The sequence below is a fragment of the Salvia splendens genome, chromosome 15 (genome assembly GCF_004379255.2).
Source record: "Salvia splendens isolate huo1 chromosome 15, SspV2, whole genome shotgun sequence".
NCBI lineage: Eukaryota > Viridiplantae > Streptophyta > Magnoliopsida > Lamiales > Lamiaceae > Salvia > Salvia splendens.
This window is the reverse complement of record NC_056046.1, coordinates 1204238-1224841: the sequence shown is the minus strand read 5'-3', so window position 1 is coordinate 1224841 and position 20604 is coordinate 1204238. Positions and strand designations below refer to the sequence as shown.

At 37.5% G+C, this 20604-nt stretch overlaps 4 protein-coding genes and 1 long non-coding RNA gene across 11 annotated transcripts; all 5 read left to right on the top strand.

Annotated features, from left to right (window-relative positions):
• The first annotated feature begins 183 nt into the window (after positions 1-183).
• Positions 184-1937, top strand: LOC121766907 (solute carrier family 25 member 44-like). Its single transcript, XM_042163138.1, has one exon. It carries the CDS (start codon positions 656-658, stop codon positions 1670-1672), a length of 1017 nt encoding a protein of 338 aa, XP_042019072.1. The 5' UTR covers positions 184-655; the 3' UTR covers positions 1673-1937.
• A 1658-nt stretch (positions 1938-3595) lies between these two features.
• LOC121767668 (phospholipid:diacylglycerol acyltransferase 1-like) lies at positions 3596-7702 on the top strand. Of its 2 annotated transcripts, XM_042164000.1 has the most exons (7): positions 3596-3765; positions 3866-4285; positions 4786-5008; positions 5103-5383; positions 5502-5829; positions 6373-6632; positions 6748-7702. In XM_042164000.1, exons 2-7 carry the CDS (start codon positions 3876-3878, stop codon positions 7229-7231), a joined length of 1986 nt encoding a protein of 661 aa, XP_042019934.1. In that variant the 5' UTR covers positions 3596-3765; positions 3866-3875; the 3' UTR covers positions 7232-7702. The 2 variants fall into 2 exon arrangements, with proteins under 2 accessions (XP_042019934.1, XP_042019933.1); XM_042163999.1 differs by having other exon boundaries at positions 3596-4285.
• Positions 7703-8054: 352 nt separating this feature from the next.
• LOC121767383 (polyadenylate-binding protein-interacting protein 3-like) lies at positions 8055-13450 on the top strand. Of its 5 annotated transcripts, none has more exons than XM_042163641.1 (13): positions 8055-8346; positions 9240-9375; positions 9477-9620; positions 9705-9835; positions 10040-10230; positions 10477-10654; positions 10743-10877; positions 10973-11003; positions 11447-11754; positions 11860-12000; positions 12543-12635; positions 12726-12776; positions 13081-13450. In XM_042163641.1, exons 2-13 carry the CDS (start codon positions 9285-9287, stop codon positions 13081-13083), a joined length of 1497 nt encoding a protein of 498 aa, XP_042019575.1. In that variant the 5' UTR covers positions 8055-8346; positions 9240-9284; the 3' UTR covers positions 13084-13450. The 5 variants fall into 5 exon arrangements, with proteins under 5 accessions (XP_042019575.1, XP_042019576.1, XP_042019574.1 ...); XM_042163642.1 differs by having other exon boundaries at positions 8056-8346; positions 9552-9620; positions 12714-12776; XM_042163640.1 differs by having other exon boundaries at positions 8056-8346; positions 9486-9620; positions 12714-12776.
• A 1219-nt stretch (positions 13451-14669) lies between these two features.
• Positions 14670-15424, top strand: LOC121768309. Its single transcript, XR_006043344.1, has 2 exons — positions 14670-14811; positions 15186-15424. It is a non-coding gene; the product is annotated as an uncharacterized LOC121768309 (long non-coding RNA).
• Positions 15425-16034: 610 nt separating this feature from the next.
• Positions 16035-19548, top strand: LOC121767439 (PHD finger protein ALFIN-LIKE 3-like). 2 transcript variants are annotated; one of them, XM_042163702.1, is made up of 5 exons: positions 16035-16243; positions 16403-16435; positions 18398-18626; positions 18823-18952; positions 19067-19548. In XM_042163702.1, the coding sequence occupies exons 1-5, from the start codon at positions 16153-16155 to the stop codon at positions 19346-19348; spliced, it is 765 nt and encodes a 254-aa protein (XP_042019636.1). In that variant the 5' UTR covers positions 16035-16152; the 3' UTR covers positions 19349-19548. The 2 variants fall into 2 exon arrangements, with proteins under 2 accessions (XP_042019636.1, XP_042019637.1); XM_042163703.1 differs by lacking the exons at positions 16035-16243; positions 16403-16435 and adding an exon at positions 16485-18229.
• Positions 19549-20604: the final 1056 nt, after the last annotated feature.

Sequence of the window (20604 nt, the reverse complement as noted above, 5' to 3'; positions counted from 1 at the left end):
TGTATAATTAAGGAAAATTTAGAATCTAAATGTAGATAAGATGAATCTACTATAAACATTTTACATTTGCAACATGGAATTAGTTAAAAGGAGTGGTGGGAGGTGGGCCCCATTGTGTGGATTTTTTTACCCATAAAATAACAAGTTCTGTTATTATTTTTCTATTGCATTTCTTGAGCTTGTCAGCATTTTCAATAGCATAAACAATTGCTAAATTTTTCCGGCAAGATCCGATCTTACCGGATTTGAAAGGAGAGGAAATGATCGGTAAGAATTCTTAAAAGATGAAGAGCACATTTATCTTGTTCATTTTCCCGTCCAAAACAATCTTCCACGAGCGCAAAAAGTCGATTTACGTATCAATATGAATCACTAGATTGGATATTGTTTGCTTTTTTCTCTCCTTATTGCGATAATCTGTGCACAAGGCTGCTGAAGATCGGATTTTTGTCGAAATTTCTTCGTTCGCGTGTATAGCCTTTGATTAATTGGATGTATGTATAGTTTGTTCTATGATATTGATATGAATTTGATTAATTGGAGAAAATTAGGGTTTGTATTTTGGTTTTAGGGCGCTTTATATTTTAGATTGAATAGAATTAGGGCTTTTGGATTTTGAGGATAGGGAAAGAATTAGTGAGTAAAACTGGGGAAAATGAGTTTGAGTGCTGCTGAGGAAGAATCAGCAGAGGAAGAAATCCACATTCCAGCAGATATAGAATGGAAAATGTTGGATAAATCCAAGTTCTTCTTTCTCGGGGCAGCCTTATTCTCCGGTGTCTCGGCTGCGTTGTACCCGATGGTGGTGCTGAAAACGCGGCAGCAGGTGTCTCAGTCGCGTGTTTCTTGTTTTAGGACCGGGGTTTGGATCATGAGGTATGAAGGGCTTCGCGGATTGTATAGGGGATTTGGGACTTCCCTGACCGGGACTATCCCTGCTCGAGCTGTATACATGACTGCACTTGAGGTTACTAAGAGTAATGTGGGAACCACCGCGACTAGGCTTGGATTGCCTGAGCCTAGTGTGGCTGCTGTGGCCAATGCGGCTGCTGGATTGAGCGCTGCCATGGCTGCACAGGTGGTGTGGACGCCCGTTGACGTCATCAGCCAGCGGCTGATGACACAGGGAAGCGGTGGTGGTTGTAAATACGCGAGTGGGGTGGATGCGTTTGGGAAGATTTTGAGGACAGATGGGGTCAGAGGGCTGTATAGAGGGTTTGGGATCTCGATCTTGACTTATGCACCGAGCAATGCTGTTTGGTGGGCGTCTTATTCGATGGCGCAGAGGGTGGTTTGGAACGGGGTGGGCTGTATGCTCTGCAGGAACGGGGAGGAGAGGGTCGAGAATGGTGGGCTGAGACCGGACGCCAAGGCTGTGATGGCGGTTCAAGGGGTGAGTGCTGCCATGGCTGGAGGGGTGTCGGCCTTGATCACAATGCCGTTGGACACAATCAAGACGCGCCTGCAGGTCTTGGATGGGGAGGAAAACGGGAGGAAGGGGCCGAGCTTTTGGCAGACGGTGAGGAGTCTGGTGAGGGAGGGTGGATGGACTGCTTGCTACAGAGGACTGGGGCCGAGGTGCGCCTCCATGTCCGTCTCTGCAACGACGATGATCACCACCTACGAGTTCTTGAAACGCCTGTCGGCTAAGAATCAAGGAGCTCTAACATGATGGGAGGAAACACACACACAAGAGAAAGAATAGGGATTCTCTGTTTTCTTTCTCATTCTGATTTTGGTTTTTCAGTTCTAACCTTTTTTTCTTGTTTTTGTCTTGATTTCTGTTGCTTTTTCTGTTTGTAAATATCTACGTCTGTCAGAGTCGTCCCCAAAGATGAGACGAGTAGTGTACGACCTTTTTTTCCTTTGTAAGATGTCACGAACTATAAAGTTCGATTCGTTATAAGTGAAATTCGAACTCATAACCTTTTTATTCACTGGTATATAAGCTTGATAAAGATGTCCCTTTACTCAATAATGTTTGCTTAGAGCATTAGCAATGGGGCGCCCTGAGGGACGCTCTAAAGCCCGCCCTATGCACCGCCACGTCAGCATTTTATCTTCCTACCCTTCCACCTGCCGTGGGCCGCCTTAAGCATTTTCTTTATTTGAATATTTAAATAACTATAAAAATTGGAAAAAAAACCTTCATTTCATTTAAAATGAATACATTACAATACGAATTAAAAAAAATACGCATTCTCAACGACGGTGGTTACGGGCCCAAACTTCTTCAACCATGTCGTTCATGAGCTGAGCATGATCTTGTGTGTATTTAATTCGCATAGCGTTTGTGTCAGAATAACTTGAAATTTGCACAGTGACTTCAAATTTGCACGGTACCATATTTATAAGGCTAAACCTTAATTAGAATGACTTGAAATCCACCGATCGGGAGTAATTTTTTTTATTTTTACAAATTAATAAAAATTAAGTTTAGAAGCCGTTGTTGAATTTGCAATTTCGATTTAATATTTCGATTTTTGGGTGCATCCACCTAATGAGTTTTAGATGTCGGAAGCCCATAATTGTGATTTTATCATAGATTTTTTTAAATTATAATACTCCCTCCGTCCCGGACTATTCGCACATTTCCTTTTCGGCACGGAGATTAAGGAATGAGTGTATAGCAAAGTCAACAATTGCGGCTGTAGATGATAATTTTTACTAAAAATGGAAAGAGTACAAATAACTTGGGACGTCCAAAAAGGAAATAAGTGCAAGTAGTTCGGGACGGAGGGAGTACAATTTATGGGTGCATCCACCTATACTAGCTTATTAGTAGTTGAATATACCAACTCACATGTCCAGCCTGGAATTTCTTCTCAAGTAATGACATAATTGCAATTTACAATGTTTCCAAAATAAATATTATTAATTTAATATGTTCTCTCTGTTTAAAAATATATCCATATATTTTTGTTAATATTATTCCATTATTTTATCACATCTCTTAGAGGGAATGGTCAGTGAACACAAATCCGAATTCAGGCCCACCTAAATTTCAAGCTATTGTATAATTTGGCCCAAATTGTTCAATTATAAATCGGCCTATTAAAATAAGGCCCAGAAAGTTTTAGTGTAAAAAACGTGACCAATCTAAATTAAAAATTAAATCCATTTATTAGATCCAATAATCACAATATGAATAATAATGAATATATAAATTCCATGAATCTCTATAAAGTTAAAGCTTAATGTGACCGTGACGATTTTAAGACTGTTGAACATATAATATTGATCTTTTCTAGTAATAAAATGAAAATAATTTCCAATAAGTTTCATAGGAGTATTTGAAAGAAAAAAAAACTCTGGTTTCTATTTCAAATTATGTGCCTTCCGTGCAATGGACAGAAAATTTGAGGTTGAACTATTAAAAATAATTTCCTAGCAAAATTTGGAAATATTCTACTCCCCATTAAAGTGGAGAGAAAATGACATTTGATTATTCTATATTTTAATGTAGGGAAAAGTAATTGGAAACATAATAAAGCATTAAAATGAATTAATGATAATTTCTTTTAAAATATTAAAATTAACCTCTTTAATAAAAATAGAAATAAAAGTAAGATATCTTTTGAAGAATGTAGGCAATAATTACAATTAATCTATTGTTCTTCGTTAGACCCGACCCGAATCGGCCGTTGTGATACTGAAACGAGATTGGATCATTCATTCAATCGTTAGAACTCAGCCTCGCGCCACCAAATCCTCCGCCGCCGCCGCCAGTTTCATTCTCAGAGCAGTCACACAAGCAGCAGCTAGGTACTAATCGTAGCCTCGATCATCAAAAATCCAAATTAATTCACAGAATTAATTATTAAAAAAAAATTCAATCCGGATCGGTCGATTTTCCCGCCAACAGTCATTCCGTGATGCCATCGCTGCGACGGAGGCGCGCCGCGGCGGAGGAGTCGGTCCGGGCTCCTCATCCGGAGGAGAAAAAGGCGGAGCTCCGGAAACCGAGGAGGCAGCGGAAATGGTCGTGCCTGGACAATTGCTGCTGGTTTATTGGGTGCGTTTGTGTGGCGTGGTGGGCGCTGCTGTTCCTGTTCAACATGATGCCTTCCTCGTTCCCGCAGTACGTGACGGAGGCGATAACGGGGCCAATGCCCGACCCGCCGGGGGTGAAGCTGAAGAAGGAGGGGCTGCAGGCGAAGCATCCGGTGGTGTTCGTGCCGGGAATCGTCACGGGAGGGCTGGAGCTGTGGGAGGGGCATAGCTGTGCTGAAGATTTGTTCAGGAAGAGGCTGTGGGGAGGCACTTTTGGTGATGTTTACAAGAGGTGAAGATATGACTTGACTGTCTCTTTTTGTTGTTGGGATAAGATTGTTTTTTTGTTCGAGTTTATTCCATGTTACACTATTCCTTGATTTTGAGGTAAAATTGGTTGTTTGGTTTATGAAAAGGTAGATAGAGTAGGAAAAATAAAGATAGGAATAATGTTTCAGCTTTTGTACAGTAATTGTGTATCTAAAAGGTTAGATCTCTATCTAGTTAGGAGTTAAGTTGGTATTTGCAGGACTAGTAAATGAACATTTTACTATGTAAAGTAATTAGTGGTGGTATCACACTATCACTCACCACTTATTAGTGGAAGCCTACTGCCTTGTTTGTGTCTGTGTGTGTTTAAGACTCTTGAGTTTCCTGTAAGATGTTTTCATGCTTCTGAGACACAATACATTAGATAAACTTATTGATCAGTTATTCCTCAAAAGTTTCGTATCTATCATTGACCTGCTTCTTATATAAGTTTTCAACCTGTATTTTTATTTTTACTGGTAGGCCACTATGTTGGGTGGAGCATATGTCATTGGATAATGAAACTGGCTTGGATCCTCTTGGTGTGAGAGTCAGGCCTGTCACTGGCCTTGTCGCGGCAGATTACTTTGCTCCAGGATATTTTGTTTGGGCAGTTCTAATAGCAAATCTTGCTCAGATTGGGTATGAAGAGAAATCCATGTACATGGCTGCATATGATTGGAGGCTTTCATTCCAGAACACAGAAGTACGTGTTAACATGTATCAATCCTCTGTTCTTGTTTAATCATGAGATAACTGGATTATTGACGCACTTTTATTATCAAATGCTTACTTTTAAGGTGCGTGATGGAGCACTGAGCAGAATAAAAAGTAATATAGAACTGATGGTTGCTACAAGTGGACACAGGGCAGTAATCATTCCACATTCCATGGGTGTTCTATACTTTCTCCATTTTATGAAATGGGTGGAGGCACCTGCTCCAGTGGGTGGAGGAGGTGGACCAGACTGGTGTGCTAAACATATAAAGGCTGTGATGAACATTGGGGGGCCACTTTTAGGTGTTCCGAAAGCTGTTTCTGGGCTTTTCTCTGCAGAAGCAAGAGATATTGCTGTGGCCAGGTACGAACTTCTTGTTTACTTTAGTGCAAATCTCAATGTTAAGATTGATAGCCAGCCACTTTTTGTATGGTTAGTTCCTGTGCTTACCGGTAGCTGATTTTCGGTCAATTGTATTCAGGACAATTGCTCCTGGTGTCCTGGATAAGGATCTGTTCCGAATCCAAACCTTGCAGCACGTAATGAGGATGACAAGGACATGGGATTCAACAATGTCAATGATACCAAAAGGTGGAGAAACCATTTGGGGTGGACTTGACTGGTCACCTGAGCAGGGTTATGCTGCTAGCAAAAGAAAGCAAAATACCAGACAACCTGATAACTCAACCGGTACTGAAGATGAAAATATTGAACCAAAAGTAAAACATGCCCATTATGGAAGAATAATATCCTTTGGGAAAGATGTAGCCGAGGCAGATTCTTCGGATATTCAGAGAGTTGATTTTAGGGTAACGTTTCTTATTTTCTTCTGTGATATCTATCGCATGTTAATTAGTCCCTACTTTGGGATGTCCCTAATTTAGTTCCACCAGTTTCATATTTGCCATTTCTCTGGTCTGTTTCTTGCGACCGGGGAAAAATAAAGACATCTGGCAAATTAATGATTTCATGATTAAAAAGAACAGTAAATAGCAGCATCAGATTAATATTAATATTAGAAGATTAGCTAAACTAAATTTTGATTTCACCAAAATGAATGTGCTTTACATCCCAAGCTAGAGTACTTTGATTTTAAGAGTTCAAAAAACAAACAAAAATGAAAGTGATTGTTCTCTGTCAGCCTAGTCATGAGAAATCCATGTCACAAGATAATATTGCTCCGATCTCAATCCCTTTCAACTTATTTTACCTGCCTTTGAAATATGTTTCAGTTGAAAACAACTCTAAGAAAAAACATGATGTGCCTGGATGGTGTATAAACATGATGTAGTTGAATGTGTCATGGACTGTTACTAAGCCTTTTATTGATACGATCAAGTTATTTTTTGCAGGATGCTATAAAGGGCAACAATTTTGCAAACGATACTTGTCAAGATGTGTGGACAGAGTATCATGACATGGGTATTAGTGGCATCACATCTGTTACTGAATATAAAGTTTATACTGCTGGAGATATACTGGATCTGCTAAACTACGTTGCCCCCAAAATGATGGAGCGTGGCGGTGCTCATTTTTCTTATGGTATTGCTGATAACTTGGACGACCCCAAGTATTCGCACTATAAATATTGGTCAAATCCATTAGAAACAAGGTTAGACAGTGAGCATCGTGTACTTAACTTTTGATCTCTGTTAACTAATTTTTTTCCGTGATTTTATTAGGTTTGCAGCATTTTGTAATATACATTAACAACACCATTTTTGCAGGTTACCAAATGCCCCAGAGATGGAGATCTTTTCTATGTATGGAATTGGCATTCCTACTGAAAGAGCTTATGTATACAAACAGGTCGCGGCTACAGATTGCTACATTCCTTTTCAAATTGATACATCTGCGGTTGAAGAAAATATACATAGATGCATAAAAGATGGTGTTCTTACCATTGATGGGGACGAAACTGTCCCTGTATTAAGTGCGGGCTACATGAGCGCAAAAGGGTGGCGTGGAAAAACTAGATTCAATCCTTCAGGAATGAAAACTTATATAAGGGAGTGTGATCATGCTCCCCCGTCTAATTTTCTTGAAGGCCGAGGCACGCAGAGTGGTGCTCATGTTGACATCATGGGAAACTTTGCCTTGATCGAGGACATTATGAGGGTTGCTGCCGGTGCTACAGGGGAGGAGCTGGGAGGTGATCGGGTGTACTCGGACATCTTCAACTGGTCTGAAAGGATCCAACTACCTCTATAAGGCAACCTCTATGATAGGCTTTCAAGGCTTCATTCTGTAAATTATACAAATTGTCTTCTTGAAGCAGGACGGTGCATCACAATTACTCTTGACTCGAACAGTGGCATTGGTGCACGATGGCTGAGGCAACGCACGAAGAGAGGCGTTTGCTTCAGCATGACCTAGCTTCTGAAGCGGGAATGTGCTGGTTAAGGTGTTATATCTTTCACCGGTGTGTGTGTCTTTGGGGATTGCTCTTTGAAGCTGACATTTGTATTATATGATCCTACTGTTGTTGTGTGGGATCAAGAAACATGGTAGAGAAAAAAGAAAAAATGTGTATCTATTCTTTGGTTTAGATTTTCATGCCGCAATAGAACTGTTTTCAGAAGTATTTTGAAAGATCAAACTGTATTCACATTCCAACTACTTTTCAGAAATATTCTTCTTTCATTCCATCTTTTTAAAAAATAAATAAATTATAGTAGTAAATTTTTTCTTTTGTCCATGTACATCATTTTTTTGCAATCTATTGGTTTTTGATTGACTTGATATCCCAGAGCCAATCTACAAAATTAAAAGAAACTTGAGTTGGAATCATTTTGAACTAGAAATTTTCTACTACAATCATAATTAAATGTTACTAGTAGTACTATTTTCTACCATTATTCTTTGAAAGTTTTTTTTTTCATTAAATTAAAATACGACTGAAAAGATGAAGCAAAGTACTGTAGAATATTTACTCTAAACAAAATGACGTGTTTGAAAAACAAAATCTTTCCATTAAAATTACAATTTACAAACCTCCTCGAAATTCAACCGTCAACGGCATATCTCATTCGGGTCGGGTCTCCGGGTACGGTATATCAGCAGACAGAGGAAGCCAAATTCAATTTCGCCGAATGCATTTCACAATCACAATTAGCCCCATTTCCTGATCCGGGTCCGGATTTTTCGCGGCTGTAGCCTTCAAAACTACGTCGTTTCATTGTTCGATCAAACCTTCTCCGAGATTGCCTCCCTTTCTCTCTCTACAATCTACATCTCCCATTCTATTTCCCGTGAGTAATTCCGGCATCCTTCATCGCAGGATTCATAGCTTAATGTGATTTGTTCCGTGGAATAAAAAACTCAAGGTTCAAGGAGGATTTTTTTTTCTATGGTGATATAGTTCCCAATTTAGTTGATTTTATCCATTGTAGTTATATTCGTTTGGATTTATTCGGAAAATGATATAGCTGAACACAAACAACGGAAAATAGCTGCAAATATAATTTGTAGTTACTCCATTTTGTTGCTTGGTGATTGCTATACGGGTGCGTTGTAAACAGTTATTATGTTTGTTGATTTTGGTGGTTATTTGTTAATGGTGATCGTTATCAGGAACCTTTATGTTTGTTTGAAGTTGTTGTTTTTTGATTTTGAATGCAATATTTTTCCTATTAGTAAATAAATCTGTTGATGCATGCTAGGCTTGGATTTCTAGCTTCTTGGAATCTTTAGAATTCAAGGTTCTTTCATTTTTTTTGAAGTATTAGTAAAGAACTTATTATGTGTGAACATTAAATAACAACCATTTTCACTACATTATCCTTTTTTGTGAATTTGTAATCTAGTTTTCTGACAACTTTGTTGTTTGGATCCTGCTTCTTAGTAACTTCCAATGGAGACATCTTCTGTTGGTTTAATTTATCCTTTTTTTTTCTTAAATATAAATTTCATGTATCCGGATGCCGTCTACACAATTAGAAGATATGCAACTTTCTATGCTGGTAAAAGAAAATTTCTGGCGAATAATGCGAACCTGTCTTAAACTGGAAATCATGTAATTTTGGCTTGTTCAATGAACATTGTTAATGGCTATGTATATCAACCAGCTATACTAGGCATTTGATCCATGGTCACACCTAAGTGATGGTGTTTTGTTGTTTCCTTTCATATTACCAAGAGAAGTTATCTAGTTCAAAGTCTTGAACTTTATCTTGTGTTTGGTGAAAGATTTTGACTGTACTGTTTGTTTCCTTTGCAGTACGTTTTTACCTGGGTCTAATTTATTTGCTTGCGTCGGTTGAAGATGAATATGCAGCAAGTACTCCCACCTAGATCCTCTTCTAACGGATATGGTCACCATAAAATCGAAGGAGATACCGCAACAAGATTTAACAGTAAGTTTCAGCTGATAGCAGGAGCAGTTTAGTTAAGAATCCATGATTGTGATCACATAGTTTGTGTGTACTCTGCCAAATCTAACTCTGAGTAACTTTAGGTGTAGCAGACTCACATGAATCAAATTCTTGTGATAGACTTATATATTTAACTACATGCCTCATTGGGCATAAAGTGGAAGTACAGGTGCAAGATGGATCACTATTTTCTGGAATTTTTCATGCAATCAGCGGGGAGGATTATGGTACGTTAAGAAAATATAGCTCAATAAGGCTAATGATAAAAGCTACAAAATCTCCCTGACATACTACTTATTTCGTTGGTATAGGAGTTATTCTGAAAATGGCATGTTCAGTTAAGAATGGTTCTCCAGGTCAGAAAAATGTTTCAGATTCTTCCGAGCCTCCTTCTAAGACTTTGATAATACCTGCTACGGATCTTGTGCAAATCATGGCAAAGGTACAACAGTATTCGTACTTGTAAAAATAAATTTCTGATGCCAAATTTGGACTGCTACATTGGCATTTGCATGATAAAGTTACCTGTAACTTATGTAAATTGTTTTATCTTGATTATGATGCAGAGCATTCTACTAACATGGATATTTTGTAATTGGATTTAAAATCCCAAATTAATCTTATTTGTAAATTGTAACCGGAACAGGACGTGCCTGTAATTAGGGATGGTTTCTTGAATGAGCTACAACGTGGAAAGCAGCAAGAGCTTATGACAGATTCCTGCATATCACAATCTCGGAATGTAGAGGCGGGGAGAGAATTGGAGCGATGGGTCCCTGATGAAGATGATCCTGGGTGTCCTGAACTGGAGAATATATTTGATGGTCCTTGGAACAGGTATTTTGCACGTATGAGTTTAGTTAACTCCGAAACCTCTATTCTACTTCAATTTGTGGTTAGATGTTTAAAAAGCTTTCAGCCATGGTTTCGGAGATAGCAACATATTACCTTTTGGAAATTATAGAGTAGGATTTGAATTGTTGAAGTTACTATTTATTCATGAAAAAGTTCCTGTAAATCTCCAATTATTTCAGTACATGTGATGCTATTTTGATTAGTCTGGTACCTTTATATGCACAACAGAGGCTGGGATCAGTTTGAGGTAAATAAAACTTTATTTGGAGTTAAGAGCACCTTTGATGAAGAGCTTTACACTACGAAGCTCGATAGAGGCCCTCAAATGAGAGAATTAGAAAGAGAAGCTCTAAAGATAGCTAGAGAGATTGAGGGGGAACAAACCCTTGATCTTCATCTCGCAGAGGTTGGACTGAGACTTGGCTTCATGTTTTTTTTGAATCTTTCCTTCAGTATGTGTTTTTTTGGTGTATCTCACTTATGTTATTGTGTAGGAAAGAGGTATTCAAATTGATGGGAACATTGAGATAGATGAAGAAACTCGCTTTTCTTCAGTCTACCGGGGAAATCATGAGAGATCATATGAAGATATTGTGAAGACAGTATTGGAGGATGAAGAAATGCAAGATGTGAGAGTCTATTGAGTGCTCTGGAGTTTGATGGCGTTTCTTTGAATTGATGTTGTTGGATCTGACTGTCACTTGTTTTTTCTTTTTATTTGCAGGTACATGATCGGAGAGCATCTAAAGCCGAGGGCGAGTGATCTCTCTTATTTTTCCAGCCACACATATATGTTTGGCTCTTCATTCTTTTTAATTAGACCTAAATTTCTTCTTATTGGATGAGTTTTTCAAAAAGCTTTAGGATTTCCTCCATCCCACTCAAGATGTCCACCTTTCCTTTAGTTTGTCTCACTCAAGATGTCCACTTTCTATATTTGGAAATAAACCTCTCTCCCCTCATTAAAAATATTCAACTACCTTTTTCTCTCTACTTTATCCACCTTTAAACTCCTAAAATCCCGTGCCACTCAAGAATGTGGACATCTTGAGTGGGACGGAGGGATTACAGGTTTTTCTTTAAATTAATTTTCTTTTGCTTTGGCGTATTATGTGTTTTATAGACTATTTCCCCTTGAGCCATGATATTCATCATTGTGTTCATTAAGGCTGATGTGATTACCTTAATACCTTCTCAGGTTCAAACTCATTGAATAAAGAAAGCTGTCTGAAGGTTGGATTATCTGCGAATGCTACTGCATTTGATCCATCACGTTTTTCATCCAAAGTTCAGGATAAGGAAAGCTTCTTCAACGAGTTACCAAAGGGTTCATCATGTCCTGACTCACAAGGGGTAGCAACCTCTCTTGCCCGGACCAGTAGCTCTGCATCGTCCGCATCTGATCGCGGAGGAGGTACCTCAACTTCTGCTGGCCGTGGATTGTCTCCTAGTTCATCTGTTGCTTCGCTGTCTTCAGAGAAGTCAACACTTAATCCACATGCCAAGGTGAACTACATGATTGGAAATTTTGATGCATGCTCATAATTTCTTGTCATTATGTCCCCTGTGCTTGATTTGTCTTTTGCTAACTCTCTTACTCGTCTTTTTTAGGAATTTAAATTTAATGCAAATGCTAAGAGCTTCGTCCCATTTCAGACACCTAGACCGATTTCTCCTATTGCAGATAATTCCTTCTACTATCCACCTATGGCTACTGCAACACATATGCATGGCATGCCATCTGGTGTTGGGGTGAGTGCACATATCTCTGTTGCTACTGCCTTTTAACTTGGTTTAGATGGTCTAGTATATTTCTACGAATCGGGCTTACTTTAGCTGTCAAATAACTAGTGGATGCAAGTTCTTTTCTTTCAATATTTCTCAGCCATTCAGTTGCATGTCACTCAACAGCAAGAATTTAGTACTATCCACAATAATGTCAAAATTAGAAGAATATCGCATAAACTAAAGAAATTCTGTACCTAAAGATTCAATAACTGCGAAATTTTTGAGATTGTAATTCACAAGGATGGCTTTTGAGTGCTTTAAGAGTGTTTTTTAGGAGAAGAAATAGAAAATGAGCTTATTGGACAATGTATGTTTATGTCTGTTTTCATTATTAAAAAGAGTGAAGAAATATCTGTGTGTACAGGAGTATCAATCATAGCCTTGGTATCTTCGGTTTACAGAGAAGGAAACTACTTTTTCCTTGTCATCTTGATCATCATATGCCTGCACTTTCTTAGTAAATTTAACTCACACCGGTCCATTTTGGGCTTATTATGATTGTGTAGGCTGGACCTTTGTTTACTGCACATCCGCCAGTTATGTATAATCCACCGGCTACACCAATGTCTCAACAATTTTACCATCCAAACGGACCTCAGGTTAGTCGTATTTTGCTCTACTCAGGATTCTGCCCACAATTTTGTGGCGCCGAGGAAAATTAATTAGTTTTCTTGCAGTATGGACAACAGATGACAGTAGGACAACACTGGCCAGTTTACTTCATGCCCACATATCCACATGTAAGCAACCATTCCCCCTCTTTTCTTTTCCCAGTTTTCACTTTTGTTGAAGAAGCTCGAGTAGAATTGTTTCGACCTTTAGCACGCGTTTCGACTATAACATGATTTTGCATGTGGACAATCTCCCAATCTTCATGGAGCCCGTCTAATGACACCTCATGTGGACAAACATGATTTTGAATGTTCCATTTATGCTGTCCCATGTCTCTGTCGAGCACCACCTACTTACAATCACAACGTATCTTGTGCTGAAAACTCGTTACTTTTATCGTCCCCATTCATTAAATCCAGTATTCTTATGCAGTAAATGCAGTACAAGTGAAGGGAGAGTTTTGCTAAATGATGGCAAACACCACCTACATGTTGTGTTTTTGGGGATTCGGATTTTTTCAAGGCTGTTTGGGATTTTTTGGTGTGAGGCAAGCAGCCGATGTGTTATTAAGTGGCGGTCGAGCTTGAGTCGACGAGAGTGATGAGACCATGTGACATTAGGGGATTTCCCCCCCTTCCTACTGGTTTTAACAATTTTTCTAAGGCAATGAGTGATTTTCACATCCTTAACTTTGGTGGTGGTCTAACATAGAGTTATGTATTCCTTTTGAATTTTTTGTCTGGGTTTGATATGAATCGATAATTAATATGTTGATTATTAGTTAGTTAAAATTTTTGCTAAATATCTTTGAATTTCCATAAAGAGTTTTCACCTATAAGCGTTAAATAGTTTTTAGACCTCTTGCCTTTTGACTTTGAAAAAAGAATGCAAATATATTTAACATATTCGATCAATTAAAATTTAAAACACACTATCTAACTTTATTGAAATCCATGTCATTACATTATTTTGATCGAAGGAGTATTTATTGCATGAGGATAGTTTATTTTTTATGGAAATTTTATTAAATGCAACTATATTGGCGGAAAATCAAGATTGGTATCTTACTCACTTTTTGAAATATGAGTGGTTGTTTAGTATACAGAGTATAAATATAATGATAAGTGATATGTACTACTATAATAAAAATTAAATAGAGTCACTAGTTTGATGTGATGGAATTCGTTATTCCAAGTCTACATATTCAAATTATAAAGTGAGTCCAACTTACTTATTCGAGCACCTACATAACTTTATAAGTTTTCAATTCGTCACTTTGCATAATTTCCTTCCCTTTTCTCCACCTAGTGATTCCTCAAATATACCTATGGTGGTATAGATAGTATAGATGTTACACTTCGTGGAATACACTACAATAGTGTAGGAAACTAAGTTCATGATTCTTGGAAAACAATTATATAGAGTTAAAAAATAATAAAAAAATTGGTTCAGCACCACTCGAATCTAAGCGTATTACTGATTCTAGAACCATTGTCTTCTGTTACGAATTGATGGTTATAATTCCAAAGGAAATGGAACCAACCGTACCGACGACATATTTGTCTATTTTTATTTTGGATTGGTAACTAGCAGTTCTGATTTTCGATCAAAATCGACATTTTTTTTTTAATTTATGAACCATTTCTTTTACAATTTTCAGTTGTTTCCTAGTTCAAAAAAAATGGTGGCTAAACGCCGATTCTCGGTTCAAAATATTGGAATGGAATCAATAGAACCAATAAACTGTGTAGTTAGGCAAAAGACCGATCACAGTTTGAAAATTAGAATAGCCAGTCCGTTTCTAGTTAAATCAACGGTGCATATTTAACCATTCATCCTTAAAATCCACAAAACCTTAAAATTGTCAAAATTTCAACTGAAATATTTATATGCACAACCAACTATGCTTTTTCCAAAGATGCTTTCTTTTCTTTTAAAAAAAATTCAAAACCGCAAACTTGATCTATCTATATAAATCGAGTGCTACTTGTTCATATTTAGCACAAAAACACAATGATCATCACAAACCCTCTATTTAGAATCTTAGTCCCTTTTGATATTCAAGAATTTGAGCCTATATTTGTCAACGCAAGGCAATATGAAGCGATCTTGCGACGTAGAAGACAAAGAGCAAAGATGCATAAACTCAAGAAGCCCAAAAAGGTTTGTTATTATATGATTATGAATGATTAGATGGTTTTGTTATGATTGAATTATCTTGAATTCGAATCCCATCTATATGTATTATGTGATTATTTGTTTGAAACTTCAGCCATGAGGCAACTCTAGCTCCTTGGGTGGATTTGGTTAACGGATAATGTCATAATGGTGTTGATCATTTGCTTATGTTTTTGTGGGTTGGTCCGCCGTTTTTTTTCTATAATTGTTTTTAATAAACTTTTTTTTCTTCTTGTTGTCTATAAGTTGATTTCATTGTATTGTCGTCTTTTTAATTTTGAGCATTTTAATTATAACACACAAAAAAACATGTACTAAATCGAGTTTAAATTTCTAAATACTGTATTGATTTTGGGCAGCCATATTTGCACGAATCAAGACATCTTCATGCAATGAGAAGAGCTAGAGGAAAGGGTGGAAGATTCCTTAAAATGAGGAAAGTTGGAGACAATCCATTACCTCAACTCAAGTGAAAATATGTACTTTCCTTTTGTCTTTGTATTGTCTACTCATGGTTGTCATGTTTGAGATTCTTGTGATGTCATTAACTAGATGACACGCAATGAAAAACATACAAGAACATGATCTAAATTTATAACTTATAAGCATGTTGAGCGTTTAATTTTACAACTGAAGAAATACTTGATTGTTGTGTAATATCTTTCCGATGTTTGATCGAATCCTATAAATGAATCCATCAAGATAGTATCATCAAGAGTGTCCTCTCTCGAAATCTCCCGTCAAGTGCATAGTAGGCTAAGATTACACGTTGCCAGTTGTCACCACCTTGCTCGCATTCACACCAACCTCCTAACCTACGCTCCGATTAACAACTACCGCAAAAAAACCCCAGAATCAATCTCGAAAAGAAATCTATCGATTCTCTCTCAATCGGTGGTACAGTAGGTGAGATAATTTATTTCAGTGACGATGATTATTATTGAAGCCAAACTGCAGTATTTATTACGAAACAACAAGAATCCTCAATTTATTCGAGAAGGATAAATCACTTTAGAAGAGGATCCGATCCACTCCTAAGTAGTTGGACGTGCAATGATTTACTTCACGAGCGACGTCCATAGTAACTTAAAATTGTATTTTCCAAAAAAATTGAAGAAAACTTAGTAAAATTTTTTATAGAAATAACGTTTAAGAAAAATAAAAAGTCCTAGTGGGCTTACCCATTTCTCAAAAACAGTTAAACCCATTCATTTTCATTAGATTCAAATCTGCTTCTTCTCTCTCTTCCTATTTATTATCCCCTAACCTTAAACCCACAGATAATTCCCGCTGCGTTTCCCCATTGCTTGAGCTCGAGAAACGGAGATGGAGCAGGGCTACAATCCTCGGACTGTTGAAGAAGTGTTTAGGGATTTCAAGGGCAGAAGAACTGGACTCATCAAAGCCCTCACCACAGGTTTCTGTTTTATTCCTCCAAACTTTTCCGAATTTCGAATTTTCATGGTAATATTTTTAAGTGGAGAATTAATTTGCTTTTCGGTGTGTGCATTTTTTAATTTGAATTTCGCTCTCATTGATTTACTTTGTGGTTGACGTTTTTTTATTCCGTTTGCAGATGTTGAAGAATTTTTCCAGCAGTGTGATCCTGGTAGGGTTTCGGTTTTGTATTTATGAATATATGTTTATTTTTCTGGCTTTTTTTTTCAATTGCTGGTTTCATTTCGTGTGTCATATGTTATCCGTAAATTGACTTCAATTTCGTAAAATTTGTGCTGAGAGAATAGTTTGCAAAGTTAACTTGACATAATGACATGAAATTAGTGTTAGCTTGGATTTTGATGCGTAAGGTTTAAGTCGGTCTGAGCATAAAATTTCCGGGGTGAAGATTAATGTATCTGTAAATGTGATTTTGAGCTGACAATTAGAGTGATTTAATTAGGTGGGGGGCCACCACTTGTGGAACCACTGTTTATGCCTCACTGCAAATGGAACCTGTTGGATTTATACTCTTGTTGAGATATGAATGTTGTTGCTACATGGTCATGTGTTTTAGTCTGTGATTTGGAAGTGGTGTGTATTTTTTTGTGTTTTAGATTTTTGGTAGTTTAGCAATTATGTTTCTGATATTCCTAAAAGAATTATTTTGATATGCTGGTTGTATTACATGGGTGTTTGCAGTTTATATGATGCACATCAGGGATGGTAGGGTAAGTGGGTATTTTCGGTCATGTACAGGCGTGGTAATAGGTAAAGATTCTGGATATGTGACATTTAGGGTAGTAGTGTATCACAATTTTGATAGAATCTGTGGAATTACTGCTCGTTCCTACCATTTCTTCCCGTGGAAGAATCGGCCTTGCCATCAAGGCTGAATGTAGGAAATTGGCTTTTGAGATATTCTTCTTCCAACGTTGCATCCTCACCTGGCACTCTGGCATTCCTTTTCCATTACACCCAATGTTGTCAAAAGCACGCCTGTGGCGCATGACTTGGAGGAGGAAGAGAGAAGAACATGGCCTTGAACAAACTGTCTGTTGATGTCGCAGCGGGAAGAGAAACGAGCAGCGACTAGGGTTGAATTTCTGTGATGTTGAATTTGCTAATGGGATATTTATTTCTTTGTAATAGATCTAGTTAAGAAATTGTGGTTTCCGCACACGATTTTCACATAAGGAAAAAATTAAAGGGATCTTCGATATCACGTGCTCTCTGTTGTTGATCACCGGCAATGGGACCCACTAAGCACGTGTATGTATGTAAATAGGCTTCAAATAAGTAATGGACCTGTGGTGTATTCCAATTCTAGAGCCCAATTATTAACCAATAGTTAAAATGAAGATCAATTTGTGGGGTTCGTAGCCTGTGCCCCAAATTTTTACCCAATTGCCCGGGTGCGCCTTCGCTCCGGATATCACTGATTGCACCAGAGCTACTCCACTGTTTTTACCTCTTTTGAGATCTCAAATTGTTAAGATTCTTGCATATCTTTGGGAAGCTCAGCTGTTTACAGTCCCTGCCAAAAGTTACTGATAGATAGATATTTATCACTGTTCCCGAGAAAGATTCTCAGTCAGTCTCCTATTAGTTCTTTAGTTAATCTGAGGGTTTCCTGGTTTGAGAAGAACCTAATTCCTTTAATAGAAGAGTTCTCTTCAACAATTTTTTAAAAATTTTTGTCTGCTTCCTGGAATGCTTTTATTTAGATTGTCAATCATCAAAGGGCTTGAAATTTTTGTCTTCTCGGCTTCTCCACACTTGAAAGAGCTTGAAAATTTTGTCTATCTTCAGGAATTGCCAAGAATTGCTTCATACTTTAACACGCACTGTAATTCTCCTTCTCCAAGCCTTCACTTTCAAAATATGTGACCTGGCAGAAGCATGTACACATGGCTATTGGTTCCCGTCGCTATTGACATTGGAAGTTGTATCGTTGCATTCACAAGTTAGTATCATTGAGTTAGATGCTACATGTGATGTAGTTGTATCATTACACTTGTTTCATATTTGTCATATTCTCAAGGTAGAAATTAATTGTGTGTATGCCATCTTTCGTGTCTTATTGCTTGGCTTATGCAGTTAGTTTTAAATATGTGATGTTTTCCTTTTCCAGAGAAAGAGAATTTGTGCTTGTACGGGTTTCCAAATGAGCAATGGGAGGTCAATTTACCTGCTGAAGAAGTACCTCCGGAACTCCCTGAGCCTGCATTGGGAATCAACTTTGCTAGGGATGGGATGCAAGAAAAGGACTGGCTTTCTCTAGTTGCAGTCCACAGTGACGCATGGCTACTTTCTGTTGCCTTCTACTTTGGTGCTAGATTTGGATTCGATAAAGCTGACAGGTACCCCAATTCTATATCTTCCTTTCTTGATTTTGGGTCGAAGGCAGTTTATCTTTTGCTTTGAGGCAGGGTCGTCTTTTTAATGTGCAGATTCCTTGGTCCATTAGAGGACCAGTGACATGATGTTCATAATTTGCATGATTCTTTTTATCCGAGATCGTACTTATGTGATGGAACTATCCCCTTTTCGTTGCAGGAAGCGGCTTTTTAACATGATCAATGATGTCCCTACTGTGTTCGAAGTTGTGACAGGTGCTGCCAAGAAACACCAGAAAGAAAAAACTCTAAACAATAGCAGCAACAAGTCGAAATCCAACTCCAAACCGGTAGGGAAAAATCTCTCAATCATCGAAGCATGAACTTTGTCTTGACATTGTTCACTTTAGTTTTTTTTTGAGACTTTGAGGGTGGTAATAACAACTTGGCTCTTTCGGTGACAGCGAATGATTGAAAGTACTCAGCCAAAGTTCTCACATCCACAGCCAAAGGACGAAGACCCAAAAGATGACGATGAGGTACTAGACGAGGAAGACGATGATGAGCATGGGGAGACACTATGCGGCGCCTGTGGAGATAACTATGCATCAGACGAATTCTGGATCTGCTGCGACATATGTGAGAAGTGGTTTCATGGCAAATGCGTGAAGATCACCCCTGCCAGAGCCGAGCACATCAAGCAGTACAAGTGTCCTTCGTGCAGCAACAAGAGAGCCCGTCAGTAGCCTTAGCGTAGACTGCGAACCCTTAGAGGTCTGTACCTCTTCCAAGACTAGTCGATTTATCCCATTCCTTGTTCTAAGTTATCAACCTGTGAATGTGCACTTTCTGATTGGGGGATTTTGTTTATTCGTATAATAATTATTTGTATTAGGATTAAGGCTTAACTTTATTTCTCTCTTATAGAATTTCAACTTTTTTCTCATCTCTGTTTCAAATACTGACATGGCTTAACCCATTTCTTTTAGTAAATTTAATGCTACTATTGAGAATATATGCAGATAAATATGCTGGTTTTTGTTGCAAAAGCATCACCAAATGTTAACTAGGAGTTCGGATTTGAAAATTAGGAGTACATTTTTTGTGAGAACGCTACAATAAAAATTAATGAATTCACTATAAAATTGGAGTATTACAATTGATACAAGAAATTACACTATTTTTAACATTTGCTGCTGCGGTTTCTATCCGACACAAACATGTGATTACAAATTTACAATGCAATATAACATACAAAGTCGAGCCAAGAGCACCACCTCATTTTTAGACAAATTGAAAATGATGGTTAAAAAAATTAACTTGTTAGTATTAAAAGAATGTAATTTTGAAAACCGATTCTTTATTTTTTGACCGCCTAAAAAGGAGAAAAGTAAAAGAAAAATCTGATTGTTTCTTCAACAATTTATGATCTCTAGTAGACCTCTATTATAGAAAAAAGAACGAAACGATCTTGTAGACCTAATAAATTTCTGAATTTTTTTCCGAAAACATATGATTAATCATCTACTTCTCATGTTTCATGAACAGTTACTACACAAATTTCACCATTAACAATCTAATGTCTTATTTTGTGGATTCACAAGACTTATGAAATCAATGTCTTAAAACGACAGATCTGATGGGATTCCTCGAGGCAACATATAATCATTGCTGAAAAGCTATTATCTAATTAAATTTGTGTTGAATTAGTACAAATAGTATTTATCCAAATCACTTTCAACTCTTCATAATATTAACTAAATAAGGAGTAATACGGTCAAAGCAAAAGACTACCGAATATATTCTTATTTAACTAAACATAACACTCCAAAAATGAACAATACTTCACTATTTCCAAATTGCGGAAAACCCTAATTATTAATATGGCTAATTATATTTAATGAAAACAAAATAAATCCGTAATAAAAAAAATAGAAAAAGAATCCTTTGTCGGACTCATCATCCAATATTCAAATATAGTTAAACCCGACGATGTTGATTA

Excerpts from the sequence above, each read along its gene's own strand:
- LOC121767439 (XM_042163702.1), top strand. The coding sequence starts at position 16,153 with ATGGAGCAGGGCTACAATCCTCGGACTGTTGAAGAAGTGTTTAGGGAT. Across the intron at positions 16,436-18,397 it reads TTTCCAGCAGTGTGATCCTG|AGAAAGAGAATTTGTGCTTG; the intron begins GTAGGGTTTCGG and ends TTCCTTTTCCAG. Across the intron at positions 18,953-19,066 it reads CGAAATCCAACTCCAAACCG|CGAATGATTGAAAGTACTCA; the intron begins GTAGGGAAAAAT and ends TTTCGGTGACAG.
- LOC121766907 (XM_042163138.1), top strand. The coding sequence starts at position 656 with ATGAGTTTGAGTGCTGCTGAGGAAGAATCAGCAGAGGAAGAAATCCAC.
- LOC121767383 (XM_042163639.1), top strand. The coding sequence starts at position 9,285 with ATGAATATGCAGCAAGTACTCCCACCTAGATCCTCTTCTAACGGATAT. Across the intron at positions 10,231-10,476 it reads TTTGATGGTCCTTGGAACAG|AGGCTGGGATCAGTTTGAGG; the intron begins GTATTTTGCACG and ends TATGCACAACAG. Across the intron at positions 11,755-11,859 it reads CACTTAATCCACATGCCAAG|GAATTTAAATTTAATGCAAA; the intron begins GTGAACTACATG and ends CGTCTTTTTTAG.
- LOC121767668 (XM_042164000.1), top strand. The coding sequence starts at position 3,876 with ATGCCATCGCTGCGACGGAGGCGCGCCGCGGCGGAGGAGTCGGTCCGG. Across the intron at positions 5,384-5,501 it reads AGAGATATTGCTGTGGCCAG|GACAATTGCTCCTGGTGTCC; the intron begins GTACGAACTTCT and ends AATTGTATTCAG. Across the intron at positions 6,633-6,747 it reads TCAAATCCATTAGAAACAAG|GTTACCAAATGCCCCAGAGA; the intron begins GTTAGACAGTGA and ends CCATTTTTGCAG.